Raw genomic sequence first — 12,408 nt, forward strand, 5'->3', positions numbered from 1 at the left:
GCTTTTCTTTAAAATAATTCTAACCTGTCAGTGGCCCTCTGGGTTGTCACTCTGCTTAGTCCTGCATTCAAGCAGAAGTAAATGACCCAATCAGTGAAGCGAGGTTTTGGAAACCAATGTTAGGACAGAACTGCTCCAGGGGGCTGAACGTATATGATGCGTCTGATTGGATACTTGCCTCTAGGAGGTGGGACATACAGTGGGGGAAAAAAGTATTTGATCCCCTACTGATTTTGTACGTTTGCCCACTGACAAAGAAATGATCAGTCTATAATTTTAATGGTAGGTGTATTTTAACAGTGAGAGACAGAATAACAACAAACAAATCAAGAAAAACGCATTTCAAAAAAGTTATACATTGATTTGCATGTTAATGAGGGAAATAAGTATTTGATCCCCTACCAATCTGCAAGATTTCTGGCTCCCAGGTGTCTTTTATACAGGTAACGAGCTGAGATTAGGAGCACTCTCTTAAAGGGAGAAGCAATCAATTAATCAGATTCCAAACTCTCCACCATGACCAAGAACAAAGAGCTGTCCAAGGATGTCAGGGACAAGATTGTAGACCTACACAAGGCTGGAATGGGCTATAAGACCATCGCCAAGCAACTTGGTGAGAAGGTGACAACAGTTGGTGTGATTATTCGCAAATGGAAGAAACACAAAATAACTGTCAGTCTCCCTCGGTCTGGGGCTCCATGCAAGATCTCACCTCGTGGAGTTTCAATGATCATGAGAACGGTGAGGAATCAGCCCAGAACTACACGGGAGGATCTTGTTAATGATCTCAAGGCAGCTGGGACCATAGTCACCAAGAAAACAATTGGTAACACACTACGCCGTGAAGGACTGAAATCCTGCAGCGCCCGCAAGGTCCCCCTGCTCAAGAAAGCACATGTACAGGCCCGTCTGAAGTTTGCCAATGAATATCTGAATGATTCAGAGGAGAACTGGGTGAAAGTGTTGTGGTCAGATGAGACTAAAATCGAGCTCTTTGGCATCAACTCAACTCGCCGTGTTTGGAGGAGGACGAATGACCCCAAGAACACCATCCCCACCGTCAAACATGGAGGTGGAAACATTATGCTTTGGGGGTGTCTTTCTGCTAAGGGGACAGGACAACTCCACCGCATCAAAGGGACGATGGATGGGGCCATGTACCGTCAAATCTTGGGTGAGAACCTCCTTCCCTCAGCCAGGGCATTGAAAATGGGTCGTGGATGGGTATTCCAGCATGACAATGACCCAAAACACACAGCCAAGGCAACAAAGGAGTGGCTCAAGAAGAAGCACATTAAGGTCCTGGAGTGGCCTAGCCAGTCTCCAGACCTTAATCACATAGAAAATCTGTGGAGGGAGCTGAAGGTTCGAGTTGCCAAACGTCAGCCTCGAAACCTTAATGACTTGGAGAGGATCTGCAAAGAGGAGTGGGACAAAATCCCTCCTGAGATGTGTGCAAACCTGGTGGCCAACTACAAGAAACCTCTAACCTCTGTGATTGCCAACAAGGGTTTTGCCACCAAGTACTAAGTCGAAGGGGTCAAATACTTATTTCCCTCATTAACATGCAAATCAATGTATAACTTTTTTGAAATGCGTTTTTTTGGATTTGTTTGTTGTTATTCTGTCTCTCACTGTTAAAATACACCTACCATTAAAATTATAGACTGATCATTTCTTTGTCAGTGGGCAAACGTACAAAATCAGCAGGGGATCAAATACTTTTTTCCCCCACTGTACATGATTCAACCTTAGTTTTGAAAAGTTAGTAAACTTGTAGATGGCACTGCCCCGCACATCTTGTCACTCTGTACTGTTGCACACACCTAGTGTAGAGGGCATTTAGGGCTCTGGGGACAGAAGGGGCACGCTTGCTCCACCCCTGCCCTCCCATGCACGTCCATGTATCTACAACAACGCCACATAAACAATAAGATGCCACCAAGACACTGGTGAGATCAAGATCTGCAAAGCACTACATCAAAGAGACACAATCTCTCTAAACCTCACAATCTCTGTTCTTGGCAACTCTTGAAGAACTGTTCAAGACTTTGGATTGAGTAGAAAAAGGAATCAAGATTAAATTAACAATTTACAATTTGTGACATCATCATCTTTGCAAAAACACTTGAAGACCTGCAGCTTCAACGTCAAGAACTCTTGGATGCAAGTAAAATAACAAAGACATAATCAATTGATTAGTTAAAACTAAAACAAATTAAATACATTAAAAGATACTTGAAACAGTCAACAGTTATGTCTATCTGATATGTAGTTATGACAACAAATCAGCACAGATGGAGATCTAGGATAATTCCAAAAAAGAGAATAAATGGGATGGCGTGTGATAGGTTATAGGTTATAGGGAATGTTTCATGGCCGCTGTATGCAGTGTTGGATGTGCACCGAGGACAACGGAATAAATAAACTGAACATGCCTCGTGTTATGAAGTTTATTCACATATGTCAGTGAACATTACATGGTGTCAGAGTACAAAAAAATAGAAAAGATGGACTTACACAGCGTTCCGACAGCACATCGAGCTGATGTTTTCCGGTCCGATAAGAGCAAGAAACGAAGTGGAGAGATGCAGTTACCTCCTATTATGGGTGGGAGAAAAAGGACATGATGTCTTCAATACCTGGACACAAACTAATGACGAAGGCAAGTTACTGAAAACATACTATGATCAATTAGAAGAATACGTAATTACAAAAGCCAACCCTATATTAAGACAAATGAAGACAATGGTCAGCAGTGAAACAGCAGTGCATGCAGTTAAGAAGTTTAACAAGAATGAGACAACACAATACAGAAAGGGACAATATGCTTAGTGACATGTGGAGGTTTGCCCAGCCAAAGGGCACAGTGTAACAAGTGTAAAAAATTTAACCATTTTGCTAAAGCTTGCAAAACAGGACCACAACAACAGAGATATTCCAAGAGGGTGCATGGAATATCAGAAAATGACCAAGTGCCTGAGGAGGAATTCTTCATAGACACTATAACTAAAGAAAACAAGTGTACGAGCAATGGACATTTAAGGCATTTGACTTAAAATGTAAGCACAAGGACACTACAGTGATGTTAGAGTTTTATGTAATCAGTACAAAGGCTCCACCTGTGCTAGGCCTGAAAGCTTGCCTGGACATGGACTTGATAAAACTAATACTATCTGTCAATGCATTTAAAGATGAACCTGCTAACAGTTCCCAGGTGAATGCACCATCCATCTGAAACCAGAGGCGAAACCAGTGGTGTACCCTCCACGACGCATTCCATTTGCGCTTCACAGCTGTCTAAAGCAAGAGCTGGAGGAGATGGAAAGGAGTGGAGTAATCAAGAAGGTAACGGAACCTACAGACTGGGTAAATGCACTAGTAGTGGTAGAAAAGCCTACACTGGCAAATTGAGAATATGCCTTGATCCCAAATGCCTGAATAAAGCAATACATTCTCCACTACCAACATTGGATGACGTCACACCAAAGCTGGCTGGAGCACAGTATTTCAGTGTGCTAGATGCAAGGTCAGGCAATTGGGCAATCAAACTAAAGACACCAGTACACCAACAAGTTCTGAAGTGCCGCCAGAACACCACGAAGATGCAACGGAGACATTAACAGAGACTGTTGCATCCTTAGGTGATAATACGCACACAACCAGGTTTGGACATACAACCAAGCCAAGGAATAGGAATAGGAATAGCCAAGGACCTCTGAATGTAAAGGGTGTAGGTGGATCGCAGCCCTATGGACATTTGTACGCAAATGGAGAAAATTGTTACTGGTGTCTACATTAAAAAATTGATTGCACTAAACTAAATTAAATTAAATTAAATCAAACTAACTGAAGAGTCTTCCATGTTAAGAACTTTTAACACTGTTTGTTGGTTGGTACAGATTTCTCTGTCTCCCCTTTGGTATAGTTTCAGCACAGGATGAGTTCCAGAGGAGGATTTATGAGACGTACGAGGGCCTCAATGGCGTGGCAGCCATCGTGGATGACATACTGGTGTATGGCAGCACCAAGGAGGAACACAATGCGAACTTGTGAGCCATGCTGCAAAGGTCAAGAGAGAGAGCAATAAAGCTAAACCCTGATAAATGCATCATCTGTGTTACAGAAGTCAAATATTTCAGACACAGAAAGGTATCAAACCAGACCCAGACAAGGTGAAGGCAATCAGAGAAATGGAGCCACCAGAGAACAAGGCAGAGCTTGAGACAATACTGGGAATGACCAACTACCTTGCCAGATTCGCACCCAGATTGTCAGAGGTTAACTCCTGAAGGAAAGAAGTGAATTTGTATTGGACAAAACACACAACACAGCTTTCTCGTGTATGCTTTCCTGAGTTAAGAAAGAAGTGTCCATCCAGTGTTGCTGAATACTGGAATCACCGAGACGAGATCAGAGAGATCAACGGTATCCTGTTTAAAGGTGAGAAGATCATTGTGCCAGACATTCTCAGAGAAGACATGTTAAAATGCATACACACAGGCCATATGGGAATCGAAAAGAGCAAACAGAGAGCTACAGACATATTATTTTGGCCTGGCATGAACACGCAGATAGAAGCCATGGTGGAGAGATGGGCTTCAATACAAAAGAACCAATGATCTCACATGCTATTCCAGAGAGGCCATGGCAAGTCATTGGTACAGATCTGTTCACATTCGAGGGAGAAGAATACATAGTAATTGTTGATTCCTACAGCAGAGATAGACAAGCTTCGTTACAGTACTTCAGCATCAATCATTTACAAAATGAAAGCCATATTTGCTAGGCAAAGCATACTAGAAAGAGTTATCAGTGACAACGGTCCTTGCGGTCCATAAAGTTCAGAAGCTTTGCAGAGGCATGGGATTTCAACCACATCACTTCTAGGCACTACTATGCGTAGAGTAACGGCCTAGCAGAGAAAACTGTTCAGACAGCCAAGACCCTACTGGACAAAGCCAGAGCAGAGAAGAAGGATCCATATCTCAGCTTGCTGGAGTACCGGAATACTCCAGTTGATGGTCTTAAGTCACCAGCCCAGCTTTTAATGAGTCGACGACTCAGATCAATACTACCCACAACAGGTAAATGAACTTCAGCCACAAGTGGTTTGCCAGAAAGAGGTACACACCAGGAGACTACAGTGTCATCGCAAACAGAAGTGTTATTATGAACGCACTGCAAGACCACTATCAACACTACAAGCCGGTGCTACAGTCAACATCCAACAGCCGAATGGACGCTGGAGACCTGCCACTGTTACAGAGCCTGCAGTAACTGAGAGATCCTACGACCTTCACACTGAAGAGGGCCATGTCTATTGCCGTATTCGCTGTCACTTATTGTAGACTAAAGACACCAGTACACCAACAAGTTCTGAAGTGCTGCCAGAACACCACGAAGATGCAACGGAGACATTAACAGAGACTGTTGCATCCTTAGGTGATAATACGCACACAACCACGTTTGGACATACAACCAAGCCAGGGAATATCCTGGACCTCTGAATGTAAAGGGTGTAGGTGGATCGCAGCCCTATGGACATTTGTACGCAAATGGAGAAAATTGTTACTGGTGTCTACATTAAAAAATTGATTGCACTAAACTAAATTAAATTATTGGGATATTTGTCTCCAATTTTATGTGTTGTATATTTCTTCTCTTGTTTTTTTGTTCCAAAACTGTTAGAATGTCTTATTCTTTAGGGCCAGATTAAATCAAAACTTTGACCCACCCACTAGTAGCAAACTACAAACCTGTACATCATAGAGGTTACATTTCTGATTGGAAGAAAGTGGCATCTTACTAAAAATAAAGCTGCAAATGAGTGCAGTTCTGTAGTTTTATATTAGTGGGTGGGTCAAAGCTTTGATTTAATCCTGCCCATAGTGGCACTGTGAAATGCCTTCCTAACAAAAACAATCTGATGAGCTGTGTCAGTCATGTCGATTGATTTGTCAAACTGCAGGGAATAGCACTCACATTCATTAAAATCCTGTTGTAGTTTCTGAAACACATCTCCTGACAAGGATTCCATGCGTCTTGCTACAGTATTAGCATCCAGTGATACACTTTGAACTACTGTCAGGATTTCTTCTTTATTTTTAAAATCTTTGAATGAAGTTTCAGCTCCCACAGTCACAGTCACTTTTATTACTATATTACTACCTCACCATTGGTAAACATTTCTTTGTGTTTTGCTAGCAGATGGCTATGAAGCTTCAGTGCTGTCGTTTTAGTAAATAAAGAATGCTGAGTCTTCAGAGCTCTATTTAAAGGAAAACTATCCTTAAATGTATTGTGCACTGTTGTTTGGTGTCTTTCCAAATATCCCTTTTTATTCGTTGATATATTTGCATGACATTTGAGACACACACACTTATCTTTCACCGTTGTAAACATAAAATATCTTCATATTCTGAATGAAAATGATGACTTGGACTTCTTTTTAGGTGGCCCAGGTTTAAATTCAACAGTTTTAAATTCCCAAAAGTCAAGGCAACCACTTTCACTTAAAATGGCAGACTGTGCATGATCATTAAAAGAAGATAACAAATGGATGATGTAAGTGCGTTTGAATTATGCCACGCCAGATTTAGATTTTCATAGTAAGACTTTAATCATGTTATACACATACTACATAAACATACCTACAGTAAAATTAATCTCCCTACCTTAAAACTAAATATTTATTAATTAATTATGAAATGTATATAGCCTACTATAAAATATGAACTGAGATCAACTTTCAAAGGCTTGGAGATCGACTGACGGTTAATTGCGACTGACGTGTTGGAGACCCCTGTCTGAGGGGTTTGTTTCTGTTTATGGCTCCAGCTTACACCCTGTAAAATGTATATTTTTAATAACCATATCCCAATACACCCATGATGTACAATCACGTGGGATAACCAGTGAAAGCATTTTGTATGAATGTTATTACATAAATAGATAGTTGGCAAGGAAGCTGATTTCAATTGTCTCATCATTTTTTGACTGCCTGGGTCAACATAAATATGATAATCTGAAAACTTGTATTTGTCACTTGCACAAAATAATTGAATTGAATCACGTATTCCTTATTTAATACAATCACTTGTTTCTCTAGGGACATCTTAGCTTGAGTAACACAGAGTTTTGAATTATGCTTTCACCAAGACATCTGATTTTAGGCTGTTCAAAGTACTGTTTTTAGTATTATCGATATTACTAGGCACATGTACAGTGCCATTTCTGATCCGGATCAGAAATCACTGTAAACATCCCTTCTGTGTTGGAGAGGCTTTGAGATAGGTACAAAGCATTTATTTAACATTTAAAGATAATGGTAATGTAAAGCGTTTTTACCCACTATTTATCTTACATTTTTGGACCTTTTTTGGAACTAAATCATACTAAGTAAATATTAATCTGTGAGTCAGTTTCTCCTCACATCAAAGCTCACTTAGTTATCTGTGGGTGCAAGTGTTCTAGAATTCTGATATTCTTATATCATTTGAGAAACATAAGCAAACCCAGAACCTGCCATATCCGTAAACTGAAGCTATTAATGCAAATAGGCTTTGCAAATGCAGAGGGAAGTTAAAAATGCCAGGATCAAAGGTACCATTGGATAGAGCTGGAATTCCATTGAAGAAGTAGCTTGGCAAAGCTGAAATTTCAAATACTACTTTGAAAGCTTGTGTACTCAATAGTAACATACTTCTTTCTGCATTGCGTTTGATCTTTTCTTAAGCTTACCGCTGTCCTTCTTACAGAAGGCATATTTTGCTTGAAGTAACTGCAGGGGGAAAAAGAAAAAGAAGGAACTCAGCTCTAAGGGATTAATTACGGTATGCTGATAAGAAAACATTAGCCCCAGAACTGTCTGTTCATCTTGCTCTTGGCTGGTTTTAGCATTCAGCATCTTTACTCTAAAGGACTGTGCCATCGAAGGATTTATTTATATGTTCAATATTTAAGAAGCATTGGCTCAATCAAACATGTGTTTGACAGTGTGGGTGATATGCAGGTCAGCATTTGTTGTTTTTCATTGCTGGGTTCAATGGAATGTGAGAAGATTGCTCCAGATACAGGAAACAATAACATAAATTTGCGTATATTGAAAAATAATTTGGAGGAAATTGAGCTGATAAAAGCAAGAGCAAAACAAAAGCAGGAGACTTGTGTACTGAAAATAGAGGCTGTATGGTATTACACACAATTACAGAATTATTCTGTTGGTGACATAGCCCATTACTCAACACCAAGCTCTAGCAACTGAAGACAATTGTGGCTATACTGATTGTAAGTGGCAGGTGGGAGCAAAGGTGCAGCCTGCATGCCATCACAATAACACAAGGAAGCAATCTGGAGGGAGGAAATCCGAGTATTGTGAATGGTCCTGAATAATCCAGCATCAAAATCAATCAATAATTCATCCACTGGCTTGTGGATGTCTGCTTTTAAAGAGAACTCCCTGAATCTGCTTCAAGTCTACCTCTGTTGTATATTATTATATACGTTCAATGACATTTTGCATGCATGTTGTTGTCACAACCCCTGTCTAAATTCACTTGTTGAATCACCCTCTGCTCCCATTCGCCCTGCACCTCTTGCTTAACCTTCCGAGCATGACCTTGGACTTTCCTTGTTATTCTGTTTGCCTGATCGCCTGGTATCTGACCCACGCCTGTCTGACCACCTCTACCACGCACCGCAAATGGGTCCCCCTGTTCCCTTGTCCTGCAGTATGTGACAGAAAACATGGCCAACAAATGGTCCAAGCAGTGCTGACCACCCTCGCCGATCATAGGGCCATGCTCGGGGAACATGAGCAGATGCTCCGTTAGATTGAGAATGCTCTGGACCAGTTTCTCAAGCACCTATCCGAGCAATCGCCTGCTTCCACTATGATAGCTGCCCCAGCTCCTGCTGCCGCCCCTGCAGTTCCTGTCCAGCTGAACCAGCTGGCTGTTCTGGGGAAATACAGTGGCTCCCCAGACCACTGCAAGGGCTTTCTACTGCAATGTACGCTGTACTTTGCTCACCTGCCCACATCCTTCCCCACCGAGGAGGCTAAGATCACCTTCATTGTCACCCTCCTGACCGGGAAAGTGCTCATGTGGGCTTCCCCTGTCTGGAAGCAACAGGGTGATATGACAAGGTCCCTGACTACCTTCCTTAAGCACTTCAAGGATGTCACAACCCGGTAATTTCTTGGACTGACGGGGACATTATCTCCTGGGGGCAGAACTGTTTCAATAGATGCCTCATCCTTGTAGAGCTACACACATAGAGTAGTCCCCTTCTCTCTGCTCTGACACAAATTCCTCCAGAAGGCACAGACCTGGCGGCGGTGTTCAGCAAGACCCAGGCTTCCCGCTTGCCAACGCACCAATCTGGGGACTGTGCCATTGACCTCCTTTCGGGCACCTCTCCTCCCAGGGGTCGCATTTACCCTCTCTCTCTCCCAGAGTCACAGGCCATGGAGGAGTACATCAAGGAGGCTCTGGACCTGGGAATCATCTGTCCGTCCACATCATCTGACGCTGCCAGCTTCTTTTTCATTTCTAAGAAGGACGGTGGTCTTCGGCCCTGCATTGACTACAGGGGGCTCAACGCAGTGATTTTAAAATACCGGTTTGCTGCCTTTAGAGCCAGCCGCCCTGAAGCAGATTCGAGGAGCCTGTTACTTTAAAAAATTGGACCTGTGCAGCGTCTACAACCTCATTCAGATTCGAGAGGGGGATGAATGGAAGACAGCGTTCATGACTAACACAGGCCATTATGAATACCTGGTCATGCCGTTCGGTCTCGCCAATGCCCCTTCTTTGTTCCAGGCTTTTGTGAACGAGGCACTGAGATCCTTCCTGCATTGCTTCGTCATCGTCTACATTGATGACAACATGATTTACTCTTCCTCCCTCTCTGAACACGTTTCCCAGGTGCGACAGGTGCTCCAGTGTCCGCTGAGAAACGGGCTCTACATCAAGGCAGAGAAGTGCGAGTTTCACTGCCAGCACTTGGGCTTCCTGGGTTACGTCATCAATGCCAGCGGTGTGCACATGGACCTGGAGAAGATGAGAGTGGTCACTGACTGGCCTCAGACCCGCACTGTAAAGGAACTGCAGCGCTTCCTGGGTATTTGCAAACTTCTATAGGCGGTTTATTCACAATTTCAGTTCTGTTGTCTCTCCCCTAACCTCTCTGTTGAAGGGATCTGCCCGGATTTTCACCTGGACAGACTCTGCCACTGCCGTATATGCCCGCCTCAAGACGCTGTTTATGACAGCTCCCATCCTGAGACACCCGGCCTCTCTCCTGTTCATCATAGAAGTTGATGCTTCTGAATCCGGAGTGTGGGCTGTGCTTTCCCAGTGACATGGACAGCCGCCCAAGCTTCACCCTCTGATCCACCTCCTTCTGCGTGTCCAGCGAACCGGACCTATGTCCCATCTTCCCTGCACGACCCCAATTGCTGCGGTGGATCCATTCCACTCCTGCCTCTGGTCACCCAGGTGTTAGCCACACCGTTGCCTTGTTCTGGGGGAACATCTGGTGGCCTGGTTTAGTGTGTGACATTACCCAGTTCGACAGGGCCTGCTCCACCTGTGTGCAGTCCAAAGACACCTTCCTGCAGGTCTGCTTGAGCTGCTTCCTGTCCCCTACCATCTGTGGTCCCACATAGCCGTGGATTTCTTCACCGATCTTCCCTAATCACAGGGCTGCACCACCATCCTGGTAGCCATCGATTGGTTCTCCAAGGGCTGCTGGCTCATCCCTCTGAAGGGACTCCCCACTGCTCTCGAGATGGCGGAGATGCTTCAGCTTCAGATCACGGACATTCTCCTTCAGAATTTTCTGGTAGAGAGCAGAATTCATGGTTCCTTCTATGATGGCAAGTCTTCCAGGCCCTGAGGTAGCAAAGCATCCCCACACCATCACACTACCACCACCATGTTTTACTGTTGGTATGATATTCTTATTGTGAAATGCTGTGTTTGCTTGACGCCAGACATAACCTTTCTGTTGTTTTTCAGTTTGTTGTGACCATGTTCTGGGCCCTGTACCTCTATGACAGAGATCTTGTGTACCCACGGCTATTGGATAACTTCATACCACAGTGGCTAAATCATGGAATGGTAAGTGTACCCAATACCATCTCTATGATTATATTTTTTCCTACCTGTCTATGGCTAAGTAAAGTATATATTATTTCCTATTTTCTTTTTCTAATATTATTATACACAAGAACATGAGTTCACCAGGATTTAGCTTGGTCTTCACAATATGCTCTTTTATACGCAAGATATCATAAAGTACAGTGTTAAACTGAAGCCATATAACTTTGTTGATAGATATTTCCGTCCATGGCATACACAAAGGTTACCCACTCATTCTTCACTTTGAACTTGAGCCCAATATAAGCCAGTGAGTAAGTAGTGATGTGTCCTTTTCTGGACAAACACTTTTCTTTTTTGATCAGTTGTTGGAACTGTCTTTCAGAAAATAGATGTAGCTATTTTGAATTCCATTTTTAACCGACCAAAGCTGTTGTGGCTGTTCAGCAACAAATAAGCTCTGTTTTGTCTGTGGGATTTTACTTTGTGAACTGTCTGAAGAAACTACACCAAAAATACAGTGGAGAACAAAATAGTTCAATATTTATTTTTATGGCTTCTCTTACAGGACAATAAGGTCAATACATTTTTCTATTTAATATGGAGAAAACAGTTAGAGACCAGTACCATTAATAATGGTGATCCCCAGGCTGATTTTAAGTATCCCAATCCATCAACTTATACTATATGAAATGACTGATTTGGTGGTTACCTGCACAATGCACTTTGTTTACTAACTTGTTATTATTAAGACATTAATTAATTAATTAAAGGTTGTGGCCAGTTGCATTTAACAACAAGTAATTATTCCCATTAGTTTTCCTTTTACAGCACATCCCTAAGTTTGAGGGTGTTGTGGTCACGCTTAATTGTTTTAATGCATCCAGTCCCTGCTTTTAAAAGGTTTTGAAATTCCTCCCATGGCAGAAAATAATAACATTGTATAGTTGTTGTTTTTTTAACTACCTTGCTCATGTTGATGTTAGAGCTGAAAGAAAAGGTAAAGGAAAAGGTTTTGACATTTTTGATTTTAATCAAAGTTTGTTAAAAAAAAAAAAAAGCCAAACACATGTAGATACAATGTAGTCTTTTGTGTTGTTGCAGATGAATTACAATGGACTGTTAGGTAATGTTAATGACTATTAATCAATTAATAAAATAATTATATTATCCTATTTTGTCAGCTCTCACAACACAGGGAAACCAGTCTAAATATCTACCAGTCTTGCTGAGGAAAACAATAAATTAAATAATCATCATTATGGGATTTATGAGTAGACCTGACATGCTATAGCCAATGATA

At 42.2% G+C, this 12,408-nt stretch overlaps 1 protein-coding gene across 2 annotated transcripts in view; it reads left to right on the forward strand.

Annotated features, from left to right (window-relative positions):
• The window catches only part of aig1 (androgen-induced 1 (H. sapiens)), a 78,802-nt gene that overhangs the window by 22,327 nt on the left and 44,067 nt on the right, over positions 1-12,408 (forward strand). The window contains exon 3 of one of the 2 annotated variants that reach the window (XM_066702641.1): positions 11,025-11,126. The exons of the other annotated variant lie outside the window; for it this stretch is intronic. Within the exon in view, the coding sequence (XP_066558738.1) occupies positions 11,025-11,126 (102 nt within the window). The remainder of the gene's footprint in view (positions 1-11,024; positions 11,127-12,408) is intronic. 2 annotated transcript variants of the gene reach the window in all.

Source organism: Amia ocellicauda, chromosome 1 (genome assembly GCF_036373705.1).
Source record: "Amia ocellicauda isolate fAmiCal2 chromosome 1, fAmiCal2.hap1, whole genome shotgun sequence".
In the NCBI taxonomy this organism is placed as follows: Eukaryota; Metazoa; Chordata; class Actinopteri; order Amiiformes; family Amiidae; genus Amia; species Amia ocellicauda.